General features: G+C 37.2%; 1 protein-coding gene across 37 annotated transcripts in view; it reads right to left on the minus strand.

Annotated features, from left to right (window-relative positions):
- The window catches only part of RIMS2 (regulating synaptic membrane exocytosis 2), a 728,605-nt gene that overhangs the window by 101,273 nt on the left and 605,138 nt on the right, over positions 1-22,194 (minus strand). For 36 of the 37 annotated variants that reach the window (XM_043539203.1, XM_043539200.1, XM_043539204.1 and 33 more), the window contains one exon: positions 3,766-3,938. In XM_043539203.1, coding sequence (XP_043395138.1) covers positions 3,766-3,938 — 173 coding nt within the window. Of the gene's footprint in view, positions 1-1,514; positions 1,910-3,765; positions 3,939-22,194 lie in introns of those variants that run through there. The other variant, XM_043539222.1, reaches the window with a different exon arrangement.

Genomic DNA, 22,194 nt, shown 5'->3' on the forward strand with positions numbered 1-22,194 from the left:
AACTCAGTCTCTCCCTGACTTACATGCAAAGTGCACTCAGAATTAGGTGCTGACCAGGACTGGCTTCTTGGGCTAAGGCAGAGGGAGGATCCTTCTTCCCTCCCCTTTCCTGGCTTCACCCAGAACTGCCACAAGATAGAAGCAGCCAGTCCTTTTTATCTGGCCTCCAGAGGCCTCAGTGGCTTCTGCCTGCTCCCAATCCTTCTAGCACGCTGGAGTACAAAGTTTCACTTGTTCTACCAGCAGCTGACCCTGGGAGGCATGGCTAGAGGGTAGAAACTGGGAGGAGTTTCTAGACAACTCCTGAAAGTCCAAACTCTTCTGCCCTTCTTTTCTTAAAAGGCTGTTTCCTAGGGCATGGCTCACCAAGATAGCAGGGTCTCCAGTAGAGGGCAGCAAATGCATAGGACACCCAGTCACAGGCACCTAAAATATTTTAGGCTTACTACAGTCGCAGACCTATACAACGCTACCACTTCACACCACACTAACCCATTAATGCAAATGGGTGAAAGAACCATTTTTGATTATCCATGTCCACAATTGATCCACACACATATTTATCAGCCTACACAAAAGTAATTTCAGTACAGAGAAGTCTTGACGTTCTCTCTGAAGTTGGGCTCAGCTAGTTCTTTTCCTCCCAACCAGCACTGCCTTCTTGTGCCTTTGTATCAGTCCTCAGCTAATGGGTTAATTAGCCCTTTAGCACCCCCAGACTGCTAGCTTGGTTAGATAAAATTACATCCCAATATCCAATCAGACGTCTCTAGGGGACCTAAATACAGTAGAACCTCAGAGTTACGAACACCTCGGGAATGGAGTTTGCTCATAACTCTGAAATGTTGATAACTCTGAACAAAGTGTTATGATTGGTTTTTCAGAAGTTACAAATGAACATTGACTTAATAGAGCTTTGAAACTTTACTATGCAGAAGAAAAATGCTGCTTTTAACCATCTTAATTTAAATGCAACAAGCACAGAAACAGTTTCCTTACCTTGTCAAATCTTTTTTTTAACTTTCCCTTTATTTTTTCAGTAGTTTACATTTAACACAGTACTGTACTGTACTTGTTTTGTCTCTGCTGCTACCTGATTGCCTACTTCCGGTTCCATATGAGATGTGTGGTCGACCGGTCGATTCGTAACTTTGGTGTTCGTAACTCTGTGGTTCTACTGTAGTGCTCACCTGCTAGCTCCCCAGCAGTATGTCATACAGTCAAATGCAAACTATAAACCAGTTCAAAAGGAACAAAAGGCCGTGGCTGCCTGCATCCTAAGGGGTAAAGTTAAGGTGTTTAATTATTCTGTTTGCAGAACCATTCCATTAAAATCAAGAGATAAATTTGTTTACTATTGAAGAATTATGGCTGAAAGTGAAGAAGGATTCAAGGGAACATAAACAACAAGCTATGTCAAATAAAATACAAATGGGAAAACAAACAGGGTCCAGGCACTGGAAAAAGAGCTACAGGACCATAGGGAACTATCTACAAACAGAAATATATTTTACCTGACATCATCTTGTGAGAATTGCCTTTGTAAATCCTCTTTTTTCCTCTGGTTTTTCTCTTTCCCTTCCTCACTTTGATCATCATGGGTCTTTTCATCATTTCCTGATTCTTTGCTTTCCTCCTTATCACAGTTTTCTGACACCTCTTGCTCTTCCCCCTTTTCATTAACTTGTTCTTGCTTCACTTTTTCCTCAAGCTCCTCCTCCTCAGGAAATATCTCCTCATGCTCATCCCCTTCCTGCCCTCCCTCTTTTTTTCCTTCTAAATCCCTTGACCTTCTGAAGTCAACACAAGTTGAGGAAGGCATGCAAACAAAAAAGAAGACAAAGTGTAGTTAGGGTTGCAGAGAAGAAGCATGCATGCAGTACACAAAAAGAAATTTAAAAGAAAAGAAATAAATTAGAAGGGAAAATGTAGTGACGGGTAAAAGCATGCTGGCCAACTTCCAGCACAGGCTAGACAAAGATTAAGATGCAAACATTTTTCCTGACACTCTGTAATGCACATATTTTGTATTCAAAGTTACACGCTGATAAATCACACAAAACGGTGCTTAAATACATGGAATGCACACTTCTGTGTTCCAGACAATATCAATTATGCAAAATGAGAGATACTTAAACCTACCCTTTTTTAAAAATATAATTTCTCTTCGGAGGGGAAATTTCCCAAAATAAGGAATACTAGTGCCAAAATATTTAAGGCCCACTCTTACATTCCTTTCATCGGTGTTTTGAGTGTTCAAGGAATGGAAGTTGAGCCCATTTCTGCTTTCAGATATACTGTGCAACTCTTATTAAAGACTAGACAATGAGTGTTGCACAGCAATATATTTAAATAGAACTGGGTCCAGTATCTATAGAAGCACTTTACAAGAGGTTTTAAGAGTCCGGCAATTCAAGTAGGGCTGTCAAGCGATTAAAAAATTAATCACGATTAATCACATGATTAATTCCACTGTTAAACAATATTAGAATACCATTTATTTAAATATTTTTGGATGTTTTCTACATTTTAAAATATATTGATTTCAATACAACACAGAATCCAAAGTGTACAGTGCTCACTTTATATTTATTTGATTACAAATATTTGCACTGTAAAAAACAAAGGAAACAGTATTTTTCAATTTCCCCCATTACATGTACTGTAGTCCAATCCCTTTATCATGAAAGTTGAATTTACGGGAGATAATGCTGCCGAATGATGAAGGGGCATAGAAATGTTTACCATATCTGGCACATAAATACCTTTCAATGCCGGCTACAAAAGTGCCATGTAAACCCCTTTTCTCACTTTCAGGTGACACTGTAAATAAGAAGCAGGCAGCATTATCTCCCGTAAATGTAAACAAACTTGTTTGTCTGAGCGATTGACTGAACAAGAAGTATGACTGAGTGGACTTGTAGGCTTTAAAATTTTACCTTGTTTTGTTTTTGACTGCAGTTATGTAATAAAAAAAAATTCTACATTTGTAAATTGCACTTTCGTGATAAAGAGATTGCACTATAGCACTTGTATGAGATGAACTGAAAAATGATATTTCTTTTATCATTTTACAGTGCAAACATTTGCAATAAAAATAATAATATAAAGTGAGCACTGTACACTTTGTATTCTATGTTGTAATTGAAATCAATATATTAGAAAATATAGAAAAACATCCAAAAATATTTAATAAATTTCAATTGGTATTCTATTATTGTTTAACAGTACGATTAAAGTTGTGAATAATCACGATTAATTTTTTTAATCACAATTAATTTTTTTGAGTTAATAGCATGAGTTAACTGCAGTTAATTGACAGCCCTAAATTCAAGCACAGAAGTTGTGGAGATGCAGGAGGATAGTCTCTGCTCCAATTTGTAAAGAATGTTATAATGACTCTGAGACTATTGGCAAATATTTTGTAAATAAAATTATCATTTAAATTGTTCAATATTTTTCAAGAGTCTTTTTTCAAAAGATGCAAGTCTAAGTGTAACAAATGCCTTCTGATAGCAGCGTCATCTCAAGATGCTAAAGTCTGCATGCAAGAAAATCCCTTTATTCACTTACAAAAAATATCTAGCATAAGGAATCAAAAGGGCAGTAGAAACACAAAAATAAACTAAAACCTATATTTTGGAAAGCCCTGTAAGTTTTATTAAAATTATATATGTTAAAAGTTTAGCAAAATATTCACATGCACTCACCTGAAAAGTGTTCTAAAAGCATATAAGTGACCAACTTCCTAGTTCTGTTACTCACCTTATTTTCTTGTTCCCTCTCAGTCGTTCTGATTGGACAGACATGTAGCTTGTGCTGCTGAAACGAGAAGCACTGCTTGTCCTTGATACAGCTGACACATCACTGACATCACTGTCTGAAGACTTATTGGAAATATTGTCTGAGCCTCGCTGAGGATCCCGTCCTGACCGATACTATAAAAAGAGAACGAAAAAGACACAGACGTAGTCAGTGAAACCACCATAAATCAGCTGTTGGGGCTTTCCCATAACAGTATGTTAATTGACTCCATCACCAAATTCTGTCTGCATTATTACAGTGAAGTTCTTAATTGGTCATACTGTATGGAATACAAATCTTGTTTTTGTATATCTCAATTATAACCTAACTGCACTGCCCAACTAAAAATATTATATTAAGGTCCTTACCATGGGCCACATGTTCAGTAACTTGTACAACACCTTTCGTCTGACAATTTTCAAGGGCTTTGCAAATTTTAGTGAAGACTCCCAACATCACTGTGAAGGATTTAATGATTATACCTATTTTACAAATGGGTAAATAGAGTCATAGAGCCAAGTGACTTCCCCAGGCTTGTTCAGCTAGCAAAAAGCAGAGCTAGGGATAGAACTCATGTTCTAATGGTTAAATAACACTGGTATTCTAGGGAACTATACTGTTTACCTTCAAAAGATTTTCTAACAGATATTAACTCTTGTTTACTTAAAAGAAAGGGGAAAATGAGATTATTAAACTAAAACTGGGAACGAGATTGGGAATTTTAAAAGGTCTTAGGGGAGCTAGTGGCCAGATTCTTTTAAAGTCAGTAAGCACATAAAGATGCAGAGAAACATCATACCTTTAAAAATCTGGGCCTAAGCATTTAACTCACACTGACATTCAAGGAGATGCAGAAAGCCTGCGACCGACCCAGAAATTGAACATGGGTTTCCTGAGCCCCAGACCAGTGCGCAGTCTGCTAAATCAGCCTTCCCACACAGTCATGCTAGGCTGCGGCACAAAGGCCAGGGCACAGCCCCAACTCTACATTAGGTATAATCTGCATGATTCTTAAATATAACCCAACTAGTTCAGATAACAGTTAAGATGTTTTGTGAAATTTAGGATGCAGAACCAAAAATAGGAACAGTGTCATTTCTACCCACATAGATTCCAGGCTTTGACAGCTCTGTCCCCTCAGACCTTATAAGAAGAGGTTATACGTATTGAGCCATAAGTTTAGGAGTACACCATACATTTGAATGTCACAGCATTTCTTGACTTGTGTTGTAGCCACATAGTCAAATTTTTTTGCCTGATAGAATAAAATAAATTCCTCTTTACATCCCAGTGGAAACAGAAATCTGACAATTAAGCAACTGTCCAGATCTTCAGAGTTACAGGAACACATCATACAAGGAGATTCTGTTTATTTTAGAGCTTATTAAAACAGGGAATGTAAAACACATTAACATAAGAAAGGTGACTATAAAAATGGTACATTCTTACTAAGATCTCTTCTCTGTGTACACTTAGTCATATCTACTCCATTTGATTTCTCTTAGCATTCTAGACCCAATGCAGCTATACTATGGTGAAGTAAATTGGATTATATTTTGGAATTTAAATAATCAACAGAGTTGTTAACTAAATTCCAATGACAGGATATTTAATTACTTGTGGTAATGAATGCATTAATACAACTTGAGTAGCAGATCCCATATCAAGCTTGCACCATCAGCAGGAAAAAAAAGTATAAAATGAACAAATGAGAATAGCATTAAGTGTAAAGCAGTGCCTGAATTTTGAGAGAGTCACTTTACAGAGTATAACTGCACTTCAAAAATGTTTTTAAAAAACTGTATTAAGGTCATGTGACTTTTTGTGGCGGCCATAATCAGGCCAGAGAGAAGCATAAAGTGAAAATGGGACACTCAGTTAACAGGGTTGCAGACAACATTCAGCAAACCATTCAAAGTGAATTTATATAATTTGGTGTACCTTCAATCCACTGCTCAGAGGCATCAAAAAGAGTTGCCCTGGTTCTGTTCCCTGGTTATCAGCCCAATTTATCAGGGTGCTGATGAAGATCTAAACCGTGGTAGGCCCTATGCATCTGGCAATATGGGAGAGAAAGGAGTGAGGACATTTACCCCAACCTTGTGCAGCCAGTACAGGGGCTGCCCTGAACTGCAGCCCCCATGCCTCCTAGATATCTGCTCTGGGACGTACTGTACTTTTCTGAAGCAGAATGTTCTCTGATACTCTACCCTGGTGGTGAGGCTTTGCAGTGCACCCAGCACAGAGCTGTGCCTAAATGCCACAATTCAGCCCCAGTATATTTTACTGCTTGTTTTTATTATTTTTTTATAAAATCCCTTACAAAGTTTACGAGATACACAGTTCTGTAGTGCACTTATATACACACACACATACATGCATGCGCACCGAAGGAGAAACGGGTGGACAGATATTAAATATGCCCCAAATGTTCACCTCCTTTTTCAAAATGATTATAAATCCTCGATTATCTTTTATCATTTGTTATTCCAACGGCCAATAACTGCTCCTGTAATGCATTTAGGTATAAATTTATAATTGATTCAAGCATGTAAGTCCCACTAGTATTTATTTTATTTTGATTTATAATAATATATACTAAAAGATACTTCAGGCATCTTTGCAAAATATATTATTATTATAATCCCTCAGTATTACATCATGGGGATTATTTTTTTTAAAACAGCCTTCACAGCATAAAAGATCTTTAAGCACAGAAAGGAGAGAGCTACTGCTTAAAATTTATCTGCATGAGTCACCAATAAATCCTGACCACGAACTGACTCCACATGTTTGGGGAGTCAGGAGTTTCATTAAATTCTCTACAGAATTTCTGCATTTTAGGTGCTCAAATGCATTTGTTCTCCTCTGACTTTCATTAAAATTCTTGCAGTGCCTAAGAGTGCTGACTTCTGGAGGTCACTGATTGTGATGTCTTGCATTCCTAACAAGTTCTTGCATTGCTCAATCATACCCTTAGCGATTGCGCCAAGTTCTCCAGTAATCATTGAGATCATCTTTGTTTTAGTTTTCCATAATCTTTCCACTTCATAACAGAGTTCTTCATGCTTCTCTTGTTTCTTTTTTATGTTTCTATCTGCTGGTATTTCAATATCAATTAACACAGTTTTGTTTCTCCTCTTTTCTGCATCAACCATGGCCAGCCTCTTTCCCTGCACCCTTCAGTCTTGACAATTGCCAGATTAAATAAAATTTTACACTTTTCATTCGCTAGAGCATTTTCAATTTGGTGGCTGTAATTAAATCGTTTAAATCTGTACTTGCCACAGGGGCTTCAATGCAGGCACTTGGCAACCTCATTGTGTCTGTTCATATGTTCCCTCCCAGCCAGGCTCCTGCAGGTGCTCAATACATTTTCCACCCTCTCTTTCTTTCTGGAACACATTCTGCAGTTTGGGAAGCAGTTCTATTGGTCAGTTTTGTTTTAAATGTAATGAAGCCTTTAAGGACTGCTCTTGTGTACTCATAATGAAGCTTTCTCTCTCTCTCTTTCTCTCTCTCTGTTGAGGAATCCTTCTACAAGCCATGAGTTTGTTAATCTTCGATATAATGGGTTTGATCTCTCTCCCACAGTGCCTGTGCACTGATTCTATGTAAATCTTTCAAGTCTTTCTTTAGTGGTTTGCTTTTTCCTTTCTTTTATGCTTCTGGGATACATGTTCGGTCATCACTTGTTATCATGACCGGATCATCTTTTATTCTGGTTGACTCCTCATATAGTTTGATGTTATAGACTTTATTGTCAATTGCTTCCTCCACAGATAGCAGACCTTTTCCTCCAACGCATAATCGGATGTACATCCTGTTCACATCTTGATTGATATTTATTACTCTATGTATTGCCAGAAGCTTTCTTGTGTGGATGTCAAATTTTGTTCTTCTTTTCTTGATTCCACTTGATCACTCCAGAAGTGTACCATACTATGACAAATTGCTCACATATTAATGGCTGGGATCAAATTCCTTAAGTTCTGTACTTAAAGAAGTTCTTATTCAGCTGTAATATTCTTCCTCACTTCTTCTTTGACTTCCTTATATTGTAACTCTGACAATTCCCTGATTCCCAGGTATTTGGGGGTGTCATGTTGAGAGATATCTTTGCTAGTACCTTTGTTAATTGTATGCCATCTCATTGTACCAGTTTGCTCCTCTTTAAAGATGCTGACACACATTTAGCCAAGCCAACTCACAGTTTTATACCTTCACCAAGCTTGTCTACCATTGTCATCAATCTCTATCTCCTTTGTGACCATCCATATAGTTTCAAATCATCCACATATAAAAAAATAGTTAACTGGTTGTTGCTCTTTGCTGATAAGATCACCACAATTCTTTTCATGGAGCATCCATGTCAGCAGCAGCATTGCTATCATGTTAAGGAATACCCATTATTACTATTATTAATTATTTGTATTGCAGCACCTTGGAACCCTAGTCATGGAGCAGGACAGCCCTGTGTTAGGTACGTATAAACACAGGACAAAATGGGGCTTACCTACAAGCTTACCTCCCAAAATGGGGCTTACCTACTGCAAGGAGAACATACCCCACAGCTTTATTTTTTCTGCCACTGCTGGTTATGTAAACTAACTTTTTGTCTTAGAAGTCCTTAGAAATGTTTTGGGAGGAATCTACTGCATATACGTAATTAGACATTTTCCTAAACTTTAGTTCTTCTATCTAGAGCTGAGCAAATCATGGATTTTTCGATTTGGGGGCTGAACTGAAAAATCCAAAAATATTTCAGTTTGGCTAAAATGGTTTTTCTTGATAAAATTAAAAACTGGGGGGAACCTGTTTCGGGTTGAATGAAATGTTTCATTTGACCCAGTAATTTTTTTCCAAGTTTTTGTTTCATTTTGTGTTGGTTTTACGGTGTTTTCCATCCCTTACCGTAGCTAAATTGTTAAACAATTTTTGCCTAATTCAGTTTCTACCTTTCCAAAATATCTAAATCACTAGTGCACAATGTGGATCAAGAACAGCAATAATTTCAATTTTAAACAGCCATACTTTAAATATAAGAACATTGAAGGAAACCATCATCTGATCTTTTTTCTCTTAATCATAGTTTTATTCAAATTATGTTAAAATAACTCTCTGCTCTTGTATTTTATGTGTTAACCCCAATAAAATATTTTATGATTGAGTTAGAACATACATAAATGTAAAGAGGATAAATATTTATCATTTTAGGATAATGTGAGTTTGGGATGAAGGCTGTTTTTAGCAGAAATAACATTTTGTACTCTCTATGAAAGTTTTAATATACAATACCTCTTTCATTAAAAAAGGCAAAGTATCAGTAACAGGTTCCACTACATAGTCACACATATCCTCTTGAATCTAAGATATCAGCCTCTCTAAATTACGTTCCATAGTAATATCTAGACTCTGCAACTTTGCTGCCTCCATGGACTAAGTTCAAATACCTCAGTCAAGGCATGCACAACTCTGCTCTGAGTTACTGTTCAGACTTTGTTTTCCCATAGTACAGATCTCAAAAATTATGCTCTCCTGCTAACTTCCATCCTTCAGAAATCTATTTCTGCTCTTGTATCTGACCCCTTGATTAGGGCAAGTATCACAGTAGTCAGTGTGTTGCGTGTTAGGGTTTAAAGGCCTGATTTGCACTACTGAAGTCAATAGAAGTCTTGCCATTGACTTGAAAGGGGCAGTATTGGGCCCTAAGTTCACTATGATTCCAATACAGGGAAGCTTCCAAAGTGCCCCTCTGTATTATGCTTAGACATTAAATTAGTCCTTCCGTTTTATGAGTAATGTTAAAAAAAGATATGGGCAACATTTTTCTTCTTGTGGTGAAGCCTTATTTTAAATGTATATATTTGCATTATTCAATTTGTGGAAGGTTTAGACATTAGCCTGAAGATGCCAAATAAAAGCATTCCCTCATCCAGAGCTTCCCATTTCAACTTGTTCAGAATCTTCTCAAGGTTTGTTGTTGGGGTTTTTTTTTGGTTTGTTTGGTTTTTTTTACTGTTTTTACTTTATGGATTACAAGTACTACAGTGGCCTTTAGAAGTAGCAGTGTCCACACTTTAGGAAAGTTGTGGACAAATTGGATGGAGTCTAGAGGGAAGCAGCAAACATGATAAAAGGTTTTAGAAAACTTGGCCTATGAGGAAAGGTTAAAAAAACTGGACATGTTTAGTCTTGAGCAAAGAAGGCTGAGAGGGGACCTGGTAGTAGTCTTCAAATATATTAAAGAGGACAGTGATCAATTGTTATCCATGTTCACTGAAGGTAGGACAAAAAGCAATGGGCTTAATCTTCAGCAAGGGAGAATTAAGCTAGATATCTGGAAAATTTTTCCAACTATAAGGATAGTTAAGCACTGAAATAGGCTTCCAAGGGAGCTGAAAATCTTCCAATGTTGGGGATTCCACAAACACCTGTCAGGGATGGTTTACCTGAGCTAATGTCAATACAGGGGGCTGGACTAGATGACCTCCAGCCCCACAGTTCTATGATTTACCAGCAGCTATCATGTCTTGATATCTGAGAGACATTAGTTATTTCTCATCTCAGAGGGAGGGATTGTGGTATCTCAGACATGTTGTGGGAACTGCTGTTAAGTACTGACATCTCTATTTATTTAGGACATTTTAACAGGATAACAGTTTACACAGGATTTAACAGGATACTTACATGGCAAATCAGTGCCATGTAAGTATCAGAGACAAAATGATAATCAAATATTGCCTTTTTAATTACAACTACTGTACTGAAAGAAGCTGCGCTTTACTTTCCTTCATTTGGAAGTAGATATATTTTAAAAATTTTATTATTTAGGGTAAAATTTTCAGAAATACTTAGGTGAATTAGAAGTCTAAGTCCCACTGACTTTCAATGAGACTTAGGCTGCTCAGACACTTGAGTGCATTTGAAAATTTTACCCTTCGTCAGATACACGTAGGCTGCAGAAAGGAACCAAGCTCTGCTGTCACTTCATTTTCAGATATTGCAACATTATTGCAACTGACAAGAATGACTCCTGATATGCCTATCAGGAACCAGGTTAACACTGCATGGTTATACGAATAACAAGTACTGTATCTAACAACAAGCTTTTGTGGACTCTTAAAATCCTATCCTCTGTGGTAGAGAAAGTACTCGTAAGAGGCTCTAACAAACTGATATTGAAGTACTTTTGTGATTTCTGATTTCTTGCACTGACAAGGGAATATTTTGCTGTGGTGACAAATCTTACAATAGTTAGAATAGTTATTCTGCTTTCTATTACAATGGGCTTTTAAGTGCAAGCACCATTTCTGATTGATTGGCAAACTGCCATTACATGAGCAATTGATTGTGTGTAAATCTGAAACCTTCTTACACTCATTTCTTGAAGTTAACTACCCTGGAGCACTCTACACACAGTTAAAGAAATTGCTATTGCTCAGTTTTAATATAGTGTTACTGACCTTCCAGGTTGAACTAGATAATTCGGCTGCCAGATAATCACTCAACTCCCAGACAACTGAAATTTGCAGGGATTTCCAACTCCCTTCCTATTTGATTAATATGGTTTCTTTCTCGTGTTTTTGTCATCAGTGTTCACGTGTTAGCATTTATATTGGAACATACTGATCTGGTCAATCCTTCTACTTTCTTACTAATGGATCAGATTGTTGTGGGGTTGTTGCGGACTACAGTACTTTGCTCCACCATACCAAGATTTAGGAACTGTCTCAACCTTTTTAGGGCTTTATGCTTGCTAAATTTGTTTGTGACTGTAGAATCTACAGAATCTCCATGAGCAGCCAGGGCTCAGCAATTGCAGGGGCTCCTTCTTGATGCGAAGGGAAACTTCTGGACCAGTTTACAGCCTCAAAGGGCTGTGCAACTTTCAGCTGCAATACCGCATTATACTTATTCTCATTAGATTGTTGTTTTTTATTTAATACCTTGATAATGGCTGCACCACACACCAAGCCAATAAAATAAATACAAATGACAATCATGATAAATAGCAATACTACTAATAATATTACTTTTGTATTGTATCATTGACCACAAAAGATTCCAGACCTCTTTACTAACATATACAGGTAAGGGATACACATATAAGATACATGTTTGTATGTATACTATATACTCACAAAATACATGCAAAAAGCTACATAAATGATGTGATAAGGTTGCACGCTGCACGCATATCTTATATTATGTTATCTATTTTAATATAAAATATTTTCAGCTACACATTTAAGAAGGGATATGGAAATAAAAATAATAAAAATGTTTAATGTAGCTCAGTTGTAATTTTAATTGGAACCTTAGGCTAAACATTTCAAATGGAGATGCCTAAATAAGCACCTAAATCCATATTTAGACATCTAAATAAGTGATCTGATTTTCAGATGTTCTGAGCACCCCCAGGTACTATTAACACTAATGGTAACACCACTTGCAAAGCCACTCTGAAAATAAGGCCAGTAATTTAGATGCCAAAAGAAGCTTCCCACTGAACAAATCCTGTGTGTGTATAACACCCAACCACTTGGAAAAAATACTATTCACTTTCAAGGGCCCTTGTTCATTCTTACTTGGGGTTTGGAGCGTAAGACTTATCAGTTCTGCTCCCTCTCATGAATCAGAGAGGTGTAAAAGTATTATGTGTAGGATTGTCTTGTATGAGAGGTCCTAAACCAAGGGGGAGGTCTAAGGAACATGCCTCCATTACCTGATTTAGGCTATCTTGTGGACAGCATCCTAGTGCCAGGTCTGGGAGCAACTGAAACCTGAACACTGAGAAATAGCAAGTGAGTCAGGAAATTCTGAAAGCTGAAGGAGAAACTGCAAGCTCAGCAGCTTATATTGAAGCCACCCCTGGTACACTGTCTGAGAAGAAAAAAACCTAGAAGGAAACAGTCTGGAGGTGAGCCAGAAAAGCACCATCTGCTTCAGATATGCAAGCAGATGGTGCAGTTCTTTAAGGACTTCCTGGATACAAATGGCAATTTGAAACAAAGATAATACCGCACTATAAAGGACTCTTACATTAAGCAGAAGATCCAGAGCCTGAAGATAGATGTTAAAGTGGGAGAGGACTAGGAAGACTCAAGAGGGTATTCAGTGAGTTTGAGAATTAACTTGTCAATACCCAAATCTGGTTGCTCACAGTCAGTTTTAGGAAACTGAGTAGTCTCTTGCCCTAGCTGTTCATTAGAGGGAGGCAAATAATGGATTTTTCAGTTCACTGGCAGTTTCAAAAAACTTGAAAACAAACATTCATTTTGGGTCAAACCAAAATGACATTTTTTTAAATGTATCAGCAAATCAAAAATTTGAAGGAAAAAAAAGTCAAGTCAAAACTAATTGACATGTTTCAACATTACTGACATGAAAACTTTTGAGTTAAAACATTTTGACTTTCAAGCATTTTGATGAAAGCAAATAAAAGATTCACATAACATCTGGAGCAGGAGGAGGTGATGGCTCCGCCGCTACTGCCTCCCTCTACAGACTTTAGCTCAGTCATTCATAGTGGCAGTTCATAATCATTCATGATAACAATAAACATAAGAACGGCCATACTGGGTCAGACCAAAGATCCATCCAGCCCAGTATCCTCTGACAGCGGCCAATGCCAGGTGCCCCAGAGGGAATGAACAGAACATGTAATTATCAAATGATCCATTCCTTGTCGCTCACTCCCAGCTTCTGGCAAACAGAGGCTAGGGACACCATCCCTGCCCATCCTGGCCAATAGCTATTAATGGACCTACCCTCCATGAATTTATCTAGTTCTTTTTTGAATTCTGTTATAGTCTTGGCCTTCACAACATCCTCTGGCAAAGAGTTCCACAGGTTGTCTGTGCGTTGTGTGAAGAAATACTTCCTTTTGTTTGTTTTAAACCTGCTGCCTATTAATTTCATTTCATGACCCCTAGTTCTTGTGTTATGAGAAGGAGTAAATAACACTTCCTTATCTACTTTATCCACATCAGTCACGATTTTATAGACCTAAATCATATGCCCCCTCAGTCGTCTCTTTTCCAAGGTGAAAAGTCCCAGTCTTATTAATCTCTCCTCATACGGAAGCTGTTCCTGTCTCCTAATCATTTTTGTTGCCCTTCTCAGAACCTTTTCCTGGAGGAATGCAGTGTAGTTGTAGCCACTTCAGTCCCAGGACTGAACCTTTTCCAAGTCCAATATATCTTTTTTGAAATGGGGTGACCACATCTGCATGCAATATTCAAGATGTGCGCATACCATGGATATATATAGAGGCAATATGATATTTTCTGTCTTATTATTTATTCCTTTCTTAATGATTGCCAACATTCTGTTCGCTTTTTTGACTGCCGCTGCACATTGAGGGGATGTTTTCAGAGAACTATCAATAATGACTCCAAGATCTCTTTCTAGTGTGGTAACAGATAATTTAGACCCCATCATTTTATATGTACAGTTGGGATTCTGTTTTCCAATGTGCATTTTCCAATGTGCATGAATGATCATTGGGCCAGGGAAAGAGAGGAAGAATGACTCTAAAGACTGTTAGTTAGGCGCTCATCTAGGATGAGTGAGATCCAGATCAGATCTGTGCTCCAATAACTATTTAATTGTTGATAAAAAGTGGAACAGCCTCAAGAGGAGAGATTGAGAAAGCCCCATACAAGGACATCTAACAACCAGGACACTCTCCTACAATGGGGAATGGCGAGTTTAAATTCCTTCTCAACAACAGGCAGAAAGGGGACTTGAACCTCAGATTCCCACAGCCCAGGGACTTGCCAAACCACTGGGCTAAAGCTTACATGGGAAGGGATGATGGCAGCATTGCCTCCTCCTTCTCTTGCCATTTTGTGAAGCCTGAAAGTCAAAACTAATTTTTTGGGGTCAAAACAAAACAAAAAACATTTTGTGTCGACATCATGAAATGTTTCTACTTTTTCAGTTTGGACAAAAGTATTCAGTGAACTCGACATAAATTTGCAAAGAGTTCTGGTGGACTTGACAATGCATTTTTTGAAGAACATACAATTTGATCAAAATTTTTTCCCAGCTCTACTGTTAATTTCCAAAAGAGATGAACAAAAATAAAAGACAATCCCTAATTCCAGCTGTAGAAGCACCTGTATTTGCCCAGAAGAAATCTAAAATCTCTGGCCCTGATATAGATTTCATTCAGACAAGTTTTTCAACAGTGTAATTTCACAGATGTCAGTGGAGTTGCTCCTTTTGACATCACTATGACCTAGATAAGAGGTCACTGAGAATTTTCTCTTGAGATTTGAGACGTTAGAACATGGTTGCCAAAAGAGGAATGGACAGGAGCTTCAGAAGAAGAATTCTTTATGGGGTAGCATTAGGTAGAAGACTGGGCACCCTCTGTCCAACCCAAATTTAATTTAATTTCCCAAATTAAAAATTAATAAGGAAAGGCAGGAGAAAAGGAAAAGAAACAAAACTAGTTCTTGAAGCTATTTGGTACAGGTGGCATATCAATTTTCCCCATTCACACTACTGGCTCATTTCCTGGCTTGTCAACTGCCATGTAAGAGAGATTGGGTAGTCTACCATCTAATTTCACTGACAAGATTGATTAAAAATAACAGGTAAATATACCACCAAGTAAGTATGGCATTCTGTTTATTCATCAAGTGAAGCTATCAGAGTGCCTGATGAACTCTCCCCCTAGAAGATAATTCTTCAACCCATCCAGCATCCTTTTGACACATATTAACTTTTTGACTCAAACATAACTGGTCTCTGGAGGAAATTGCTTTTGTTTAAAGGAGGAGATAAGCAGTTCTTTATTCTTCTGGGACAACACTGTCCCAAATTCTACTGGAAATGTATCATCTTGAACACAGTATCAGCTGCTGAAAATCTGAGTTGTTCAAGCCAGGACAATCACACACAAGTTGTTCTCCTAGGCTTGAAAGTCACTTCACAGTCCACAATCTACTTCTCTTTATTAGATTTTGCTTCCAGAACAGGTCTCTTAGGGAAATTGCAAAAGTGGAAAATGCGGGCTAAATTGTCTAATTGAATTTAAAAATCCCTGGAAATCTCTGACCTTCATCATCATCATCCTTTGGTCTGTTGTTCAATGGATGGGTTAAGATTTTACATTTGTGGTTTAACTTTCCCATTATGTATCCCAAGTACTTTACCTCCGGGTGAACCCAAGCATACACATTAGGGTTTACTGTCAAACCCACCTCTCAGATATTTTCTGGCACAATCTGTAGTAAAACCACTAGTTAACTGGGTTAATTCTTGTTGATGATCAGCAGTTCCATTTCTGGTTCCTTTTGGACTTTCACCACCTACAAGTAGGCTTGGGATAAATATCTTCAAATGCAGCTCTTGCATTCTCTCCTTTCCATCTCTCAGAAAGTTCACATGCCATATTTGTTGCCTCTTAAATCTGTTCAGCATAAACCTTTAATAGATGATGGTGCTCACCTTCTTCTGGACTTTACAAAGCTTGCCACTTTGCTAGCAGTTCACTCTATGATCTTCTGCTCTGCTTTAAAGTCCCTCTTCTGGCTATGATCTTCTGGATGGAATGGATTTCTTCCAGATGTTTCTGGGCAAGTTCCCTTATCAGAGTCACACAAGTTGAGCATCTTCAGGACGTATGAGGCCACACTCCCCAGAGGCTTGTTTTTGACCAGTGGTTTCCATGATTACATCTCTTGGCCCTTTCACCTGTCACAAAATGTGAAAAACCTTTCAAGGCCTGTCAGTGAAGCAAAAGGAAGGCAGGAAAATCATCTTTCCTTGTCACATCAACACTTTCCTTTAAAGAAAAACACATTTCCCTTGAGGCCCGGTAAAACTTCCAACAAGCCAGTTGGTTGAGACAGCACGGTGAGGTTTTAATCACCTTAATCCTCAATTCTTTATATAAAAGTTTAATCATGCTTTTCATAAAATGTGTACCTGGACTTGTCAGCAACTCCAATGGCATTCCTGCCTAAGAGAACAGCTGGACCAACACAGTCACCATCTGGTAACCTTTTTACTCCCCTAAGCAAAAATGCTGTTGTGAAATGTGTGGAATAATTGTGCAAGAACAAGATATAAATTCATGTTTACATGACTCTACCCCAAGGGTCCTCAAATGGCCACACCACAGATATTCTATCAAGCAGGGCTTCCAAAATGGGTAGGATTACAAATCTTTTTTTCCTGACTGCTTGTTTTTATTAACACTCAGGACAAACCTTGAAAAAGTCCTGCACAAAATAGTATGCACCAGGTCAAGACTGCTCTTTGGCTACAGGTTTTCTGATGACTCATATGTCTAAGGAAGGGGATGAAATCAGCAGGAGGAAATCTGCTAATTTGGGACCCCTCAATGAGTAAAATGTAGTTTCCTAAAATAAATGTTGCTCCCTTCAGGTAGATTTCCTTAGCACCATTACACCATTTACTTTGAGAACTTGGGGGGAAAGTGTCTACAGGGATAGATCTTCTGACTGCAGTCTCTCTTAACTAGGGATTGGAAAAAATATGTCACTCTCTCTATACCTTGAACTCCACCTCTGGAGGAGAGAGAAACTAGAGAGAAGTAGATTGTTTACCCTTAGGCTGGTGAAAGCCACCTAGCACTTTCTAAATATTCTAATTTGATTGTTTTACTTACTCTCAAGCTGAAACTGTAGTCACTTTTTAAATTAACCTGAACAAGCAGCACATGTTGTAACTAACCAACTGGAGGAATACAGTGTAGTTGTAGCCATGTCAGGCCCAGGATACCAGTGAAACAAGGTGGATAAGGTAATATCTTTTATTGGACCAAATTCTGGGAAAGAAGAAGAACTCTGTGTGCCTCAAAAGCTTTCTCTCTCAATAACAGAAGTAGGTCCAATAAAAGACATTACTTCACCCACCTTGTCTCTCAGCTAGAGGAATGAGTATTACTTACAGCCTCTCCTCCAGATTACACAAACCAGCATGACAATACAGACCAAAAATATGTAACATTTTAGGACAAGAAATGTCCCAACCAGCTGAAATTACAGGAGGAATTTATGCCATTTCAGAAAATAGTTTACCCACATTAGAATTTGACTAGGTATTGGGGTTGATGCCTTTACACCTGTGAAAATGTTTTGAGATCTTTCATGACTAAAAGGGGAGAGAATCTTGTTTTACATCTCATTTAAAATATAGCATCTCCCTTAGCACAACATTACAGAACACCATTCTAGGGTATTGGTTTAGTACTGACAAAGAAAGAAGAATGTCACCAACACCACTTCCTATACATTTACCAGCTTTTTACCATTCTTGAAAAACTTTGATTCTGCAGATTTTTAAGTAATCAATTAAAGTTGTCACTTCTGAGTTTTAGGTAACTGTAAATCAAGAAAATGTGGGAGTTTTCTGTTTGTTTTTGGAAAATCTGTTCAGAGTAAAAATATGTAGAAATTAAGCATTAATAAGAGGGTTCTGTTGTGGGAATCTAAAAACTGATAGATTTGGTCTTTCAATAATAAATGTGATTTACCATTCTAAACAAACAAAAAAAAGATTTCAGGATGACAAACCAAACTCCTAATTCTGAAAAATGTAACTGGTCTAAAATACTGAACACAAAGAACATGAATATAATTTGTTGTCAATATTTGACGGAGTTTTAAGTAGAAAAATACAATTTTAATTTTTTGCTTATGAGTGAATCTGTGTTGAACTACAGAACAAAGGTAATGTAGGTATGACTATTTGATCGATTATTTTTCCTAACATGGCTTACATGGGGACAAGTTCTTTCAAAATCATTTGTTTTCAATTTATGTTGCACAAAGGTTTTAGATGAAAAATCATGTATTCTCCAAGATAAGGGAAAAAAAGTTTTAATTTTAATTTTGAGTATTACTTATAATCTATATTGATTGATTATTACTTATGAGGAAATATTGCCTCCAAAGTAAATTTCACTTTACACACTTGGAATTCTACTAATAGAATTAAGTTTGTTTCAATAATCTAACCATTTCAAAATCTAATTTATAAAAAGATTTATATCTCATGAATAGGAATTAATGGTGATGCTGTAATAGCTCCCTACATCTGTAAATATGCTTGAGGATGAGAAGAAGAAGATATCTCTTGGGAATTTTTTGTGTGTGATAATTATTACCTCCGTCTACAACTGGGACTTAGACTTTCAGCATGACTTGTGAGGTAGTCTTATTCTTCTTATTCTCCTCACTGGGCCAAGTCTGCTCCCACCAAAGTCAATGGAAAAACTATGTTTCATTTCAATAGGAGTAGGATTGTGCTCTTTCTGATGTACTATTAGCTAACAATAAATTAATACATTTTTTTAAAAAGTGAAACTTTCTTTCACATTGGCAGATAGTGCAAGCAGGCAAGAAGTGCTGTATTTCACATCTCATGTTTTAATGGTGTTCTCAATACAAGTGCTGTTAGGGGGAGAAAGGTTTTTTTGAAGGAAAGCTATGTGGAACAGGGCTCCTAAGGTCTGATCCTGCTTCCATTGACTTCAATAATGCAGGATCTGGATCCAATGGAACAAAGGCAATATATGACTATTTTCATTATTGATTAGCTCTGTTACATGTTCAAGTTAATTCTACACATGCCTTGGTTTCAATACATATGCTAAAAGTCAGTATAATAGTCCCTCGGATTAACTGTAATATATATAGTTTGGAATATCCTATATATAGGGATGTTCCAACACATGAGATAAAATGTGGAGTGCTTTGGAAAATCTGACGCAATTCCACAGCTTAAATTATTGTATAACAGATGGCAAAGATTTGTAGAAAACTATAAAATCTGCTCTCTGGAAAGAACCTAGAAATGGCCAGACTTCCACTGATTTAAATGGAAGCACAGAAAATCAACTTCATTGTATTTTATGTTATTTTTACCTTAAATGAGGACTGTTTTTTATAAAATTAATCAATTACATATGTTCCACTCTTATAGTCAAGCTGTCTTTTGTGAACCAGCATGCTGGGGGCCCAGTTCTGCCCTTTCTTAAATCAGGAGTAACTCCACTGAAGTCAGTGTAGTTACACAGCGGTAAAACTGATGTATAGAAGAAGAAAAAGCCCCTGGTATTACATGTTGTTAATGTAACTGTGTATATAATTCTATACACATGTATAAGTAAAATATGCGTCACAATAGTTTTTTGGCATAACGTATCTAGACTTGGGGCTAAAATCTCAGCTGCACCTAAGAGCTGCTCTAACTTACCCCAGCTTGGCCCCAGCTCACTAGTGGCTATTATGCCAGTAAGCACTGCAGAGTACTGTGCACTCTGGCTCTGACATCCCAGGTTAAGGGGAAAGGAGTAAGAAGCTGGCACAGAACCAGCTACACAGGCTTTGCACCAGCTGAGGATTCCCCTCACATCCTCTGCTACCTAATTTGGGCAACTGTAGGGTCCTTTTTGAATCACCTGGCATGGGCCAAATATCCTGGTCCTTCACTTTTCAGTCCCACACACTTTGGCATATTCCATGTAATCACTGTACAATGACTTCACACACTACATTTTATACTTTTGCTGACATGAATTAATGCTTGATTTGACATTTTCAAATGGAAAAAAAGTACTGGATTCAGGCAAATATGTTTCTGACTTATCTAGTAGTTTGGGAATATACTCAACCATTGCTTTGCCATTGCTGACCTTCATCAGATGTCCATAATCTGTTCTGGCTGTCACAGAAACTAATTAGTACTAAAAGTCTCTGGACTGGATACACAACATTCATGTTCCCTTTCTTGACATGTTCACCCCTCCATCAATTAAATTAACTCATTAAACTGTTAATTTACTAACTGTTTATGAGTGTTTCACTTCAGCACTCAGATATTTATCTAAATTATACCCAGCTAATTCTAGTCCTGGCTTTTCCCAGATTTTATTAATACATATAGGGCACCATTTTATTAAAAACAGGGAACATAACTGTGGTTTTTGTGTGCCTTAGACAAGTGAAACAAGTTACTTTAACAGCACTGTTTTATGTAATGATAGCAAATTATTTGTATATAGCACTTGATATCGCCAAGAATTTTACAGATTAAACTAACATAAACTATATAGAGAGATCATTTACTTCACCATGAAAATATAGCCATGTCTGATCTAAAATACACTAATAGTAAATCAGTTCATAACAGCAGAATAGCTTTGGACACAAAATGAAGGTATTATATTTAATGAAAATTGTGAGAAGAAATCGAGTAGGCAGAGTATGATTGCCCTTGTTGGAATTTGGCTAGGACAATAGCATTAACACCCTTATCTTTTTTGATCATTAGTTGGGCTGACTGAAATTTTAAACTAAAACTGTTTTTCAATGGGAAATTGGGTTTTTTACTAAATGATATTTTCCATGGAAAACAGCTGCATAATATTTAACAGTATCCTCACTAAACCTATAATACAGGAAACACAAATTAGAAAATTAAAAACAAAATAAAAAGGAGTGGAAGCAAAATAAATAAACAGAACAATACCAGAGTTTGAACTTCAGCAGCGAAGAAGAAACTACAGCTAAGCAGATTAGTGCCACAGATGCAACATAAATGCTTATCTCATAATTTGGATTTCAACAATCCCAGAAGAAAAACTAAAGCTACTGAGGGAAAAATAAACAATTATATTAGATTGCATTTTTATCCAAACACATTTGATTAATATCATAAAAACTGATAATGGCCTTGGATATAATACCTCAATGGAAGGAGAGAAATTTCCCAAACCATCTTCATCATCATCATCTTGCCCTTGAAACTCAAATCTAGAATTCTGAAAAATGCTTCGCCTCAGGTAAATCTTGAAAACTACATGTTTGGGTCCTTCCACATTAAACAAGATTTAGCAGAAAACAGATCTGCAATATCAGCACCCTGGTCCACAAACTTTACTGTTTATAATAATTACTCTTGACTGGAAGTTTGCATGTCATAAGCAACACCAGAAAAGGGATGAATCCATTTCTAGACGTATAATTTTTTGCTCTATTGATGTTATCACATGCCATTTATCATCAACCAATTAAAAGTCCTAATATATATCAAGAATCAAAACAATTGTGTTGAGTACCTTTAGTGCTCACAGACTTGATGGGGACATAGGAATTGCCACACTGGATCAGAGCCATGGTGCATCTAGTCCAGTACCCTGCCTGACAGTGGGACCAGATACTTCACAGGAAGTTACAAGAAATCTTGTAATGGACAGTTACCAAATAGCCTACTCATTGGGAAAGTTCCTTCCTAATCCTAATAAGTGGTTGGCTTATGTTCTGAAGCATAGGGGTTTATTATATCCCTTCTAAACATACTTCATACAATGTAACTGTGGATGTTCTCATTCATCTAAATGTC

This window comes from Chelonia mydas, chromosome 2 (assembly GCF_015237465.2).
Source record: "Chelonia mydas isolate rCheMyd1 chromosome 2, rCheMyd1.pri.v2, whole genome shotgun sequence".
NCBI lineage: Eukaryota > Metazoa > Chordata > Testudines > Cheloniidae > Chelonia > Chelonia mydas.